The sequence below is a fragment of the Palaemon carinicauda genome, chromosome 3, assembly GCF_036898095.1.
Source record: "Palaemon carinicauda isolate YSFRI2023 chromosome 3, ASM3689809v2, whole genome shotgun sequence".
NCBI classification, from domain to species: domain Eukaryota; kingdom Metazoa; phylum Arthropoda; class Malacostraca; order Decapoda; family Palaemonidae; genus Palaemon; species Palaemon carinicauda.
This window is the reverse complement of record NC_090727.1, coordinates 127,569,508-127,572,734: the sequence shown is the minus strand read 5'-3', so window position 1 is coordinate 127,572,734 and position 3,227 is coordinate 127,569,508. Positions and strand designations below refer to the sequence as shown.

Sequence of the window (3,227 nt, the reverse complement as noted above, 5' to 3'; positions counted from 1 at the left end):
TGTGTGTGTGTGTGTGTGTGTGTGAGTACATATACATATTAACACATATATACATATATATACACACACATATATATATATATATATATATATATATATATATATATATATATATATATATATATATATATAAAATATATATATATATATATATATATATATATATATATATATTTATAAATACATATACAAACACATGTACTGTATATATATATATATATATATATATATATATATATATATATATGCATATATATACATATATATATATATATATATATATATATATATATATATACATATATATATACATATATATATATATATATATATATATATATATATATATATATATACATACATAAATATATATATATATATATATATATATATATATATATATATATATTTATATATATGTGTGTGTGTGTGTATGTATATATAAATATATATGTATATATATACATATATATTTATATAGACGTATACACACACACACACACACACACACACACATATATATATATATATATATATATATATATATATATATATATATATATATATATATATATATATATATATATATATATATATAATTTGTTAACTTGAAAAAAATAGCAGACAACTTAAAGTCTAAGAAATCATTGGTCTTCATAAAAAAACAAAAGAAAAATAGAATTTGTGTCTACACCTCCATAAGCATCAACATCTGAGAAGAGTTTTGAGGACTATTTGAAGACTTTTTGAAGACTATTTCGGATTTTGGAGACTGGAGACAAAGAATGTATTTTTTGAAAATAAGCTAGATGCAGCAACTCTATATTGTTGGCTCGGCGGGCCTGCCTGCTTCCCGCCAGCCCGGGAGGGCCTCCCCCCTCCCAACAGCCCGGGGGGGCCTTTTCCCCCTCCCGCCAGCCTGGGAGGGCATTCCCCCCTCCCACCAGCCTGGGCGGGCCTCCCCCTCCCGCCAGCATGGGCGGGCCTCCCCCCCTCGCCAGCCCGGGTGGGCCTTCCCCCTCTAGTCAGCCCAGGCGAGCCTCCACCCCTCCCGCCAGCCTGGGAGGGCCTCCCCCCTTCCCAACAGCCCGGCAGGCCTCCCCCTCTCCTGCCAGCCCCGGGCAGGCCTCCCCCCCTCCAACCAGCCCGGGCGGGACTCCCCCCTCACGCCAGCTCGGGCGGGCCTTACCCCCTCCCGTCAGCCCGGGCGGGCCTCCCCCCTCCCGCCAGCCCTGGCGGGCCACCCCCCTCATGGCACCCTGAGCGGGCCTCCCCCCATCATGTCGCCCGGGCGAGCCTCCCACCCTCCCTCCAGCCCGGGAGGGCTTCCCCCCTCCCGCCAGCCCGGCAGGCCTCCCCCTCTCCTGCCAGCCCCTGGAGGGCCTCCCCCCCTCCAGCAAGACCGGGCGGGCCTCCCCCCCCTCCCGCCAGCCCGGACGGGCCTCACCCCCTCCCGTCAGCCCGGGCGGGCCTCCCACCCCACCAGCCCGGGCGGGCCTCCACAACTCCCGCCAGCACGGGCGGGCCTCCCCCCTCCCGCCAGCCCGGCAGGCCTCCCCCTCTCCTGCCAGCCCCGGGCGGGCCTCCCCCCCTCCAGCCAGACAGGGCAGGCCTCCCCCCCTCCCGCCAGCCCGGACGGGCCTCACCCCCTCATGGCACCCTGAGCGGACCTCCCCCCCTCCCGCCAGCCCGGGCGAGCCTCCACAACTCCTGCTAGCACAGGCGGGCCTTCCCCCTCCCGCCAGCCCGGGCGGGCCTTCCCCCATCCCGTCAGCCCGGGCGGGCCTCCCTCCCTCCCGCCAGCCCGGGTGGGCCTCCCCCCCTACCGCCAGCTCGGGCGGGCTTCCCCCCCCCCCCCCTCCAGCCAGCTCGGGTGGACCTCCGTCCTCCCGACAGCCCGTGCGGGACTCCCCCCTCCCGCCAGCCCGAGCGGGCCTCACCCCCTCCCGCCAGTCCGGGTGGGCATCACCCTCGCTCCCGCCAGCCTGGGGGTCGTCCCCCTCGCGCCATTTTTGTTTCCCTATTTATTTCTTTATCATTTGTGGTCCTTTCTTTCATTCTTTAATCATTTATTTATCAAACATTCTCATTATTTTCAAAATGAATGGCGTTCCTCTCCGGTGCTCGTATTAGACCGTCAATATTAGTTCCTAGATTCTCACTATCTCTCCAGAAAAGAAATCTCTCCCGAGCGGCAGCATGAAACACCATCCCTGGACCATTCCAACCTGGAACTATTTGATATTTGAGTGAAGCCAAGACAAGGTATTCATTAGCTGGATTCAAACATAGGTCATTTGGAGTACTATATTCCATTTCCTTTACTCTTCGATATTACAATCTCCATAGAAAAAACTTGCCTTGTGAAGCATGATTCCATGAATGAGTAGTCTCACTCAAGATTTTCTTTTATACAATTTATGTCTCATTCTTTTATCACTATTCCAGATAACGGAAATATCTTATTTGATTCAAAATAAAAAAAAAAAAAAGTGAAAATCTTTCTACAGAGCACTTTAGATATATGGAGGACTACAAAATATAATGATCTAATTATATCAAGTCAGAAAAAACCCAGACATGAAATGATGTGTCTGAGGCCTTTGTTTTACAGTATACTAGAAACAGATATATTAGTTATATTAGTTATTATGTGTGCAGTGTATTGAGATATAAATTCAGGAGAGTAGCACCATCTGCATATGCAAAAAGTTTGCATTCTAGGCCAACCACATTGAAAAGAATAAGATAATATGGCAGTGACGGATAATGGGCCGTAATCAGCAGGCTAGAGCTACCTCAAACATATTCCCCAATTATACAACAGGCATAATATATATATATATATATGTATATATATATATATATATATATATATATATATATATATATATATATATATATGTATATATATATATATATATATATATATATATATATATATGTATATATATATATATATATATATAGAAATTTTATATATATATATATATATATATATATATATATATATGTGTGTGTGTGTGTGTGTGTGTGTAATACCAATTCTCTCTCCTAGACCTAGGGTTCGGTTCCCCGGCCGACCAGAAGCTATAATCTCCGAGTTGATTCCCCCTTGGTTCTCTGATCCCGCGGTATAGAGAGAATACAATATTGAGGGTGTGTAATATATACTTATATGAATATGAAAAACACGCCTAAATATGCAAAATTTATCATTATACACA

At 44.6% G+C, this 3,227-nt stretch overlaps 1 protein-coding gene across 1 annotated transcript; it reads left to right on the top strand.

The window, feature by feature from the left end:
* Positions 1-975: 975 nt before the first annotated feature.
* On the top strand, positions 976-2,452 carry LOC137634083 (uncharacterized). The gene is made up of 3 exons (XM_068366303.1): positions 976-1,254; positions 1,432-1,808; positions 2,449-2,452. Exons 1-3 carry the CDS (start codon positions 976-978, stop codon positions 2,450-2,452), a joined length of 660 nt encoding a protein of 219 aa, XP_068222404.1.
* Positions 2,453-3,227: the final 775 nt, after the last annotated feature.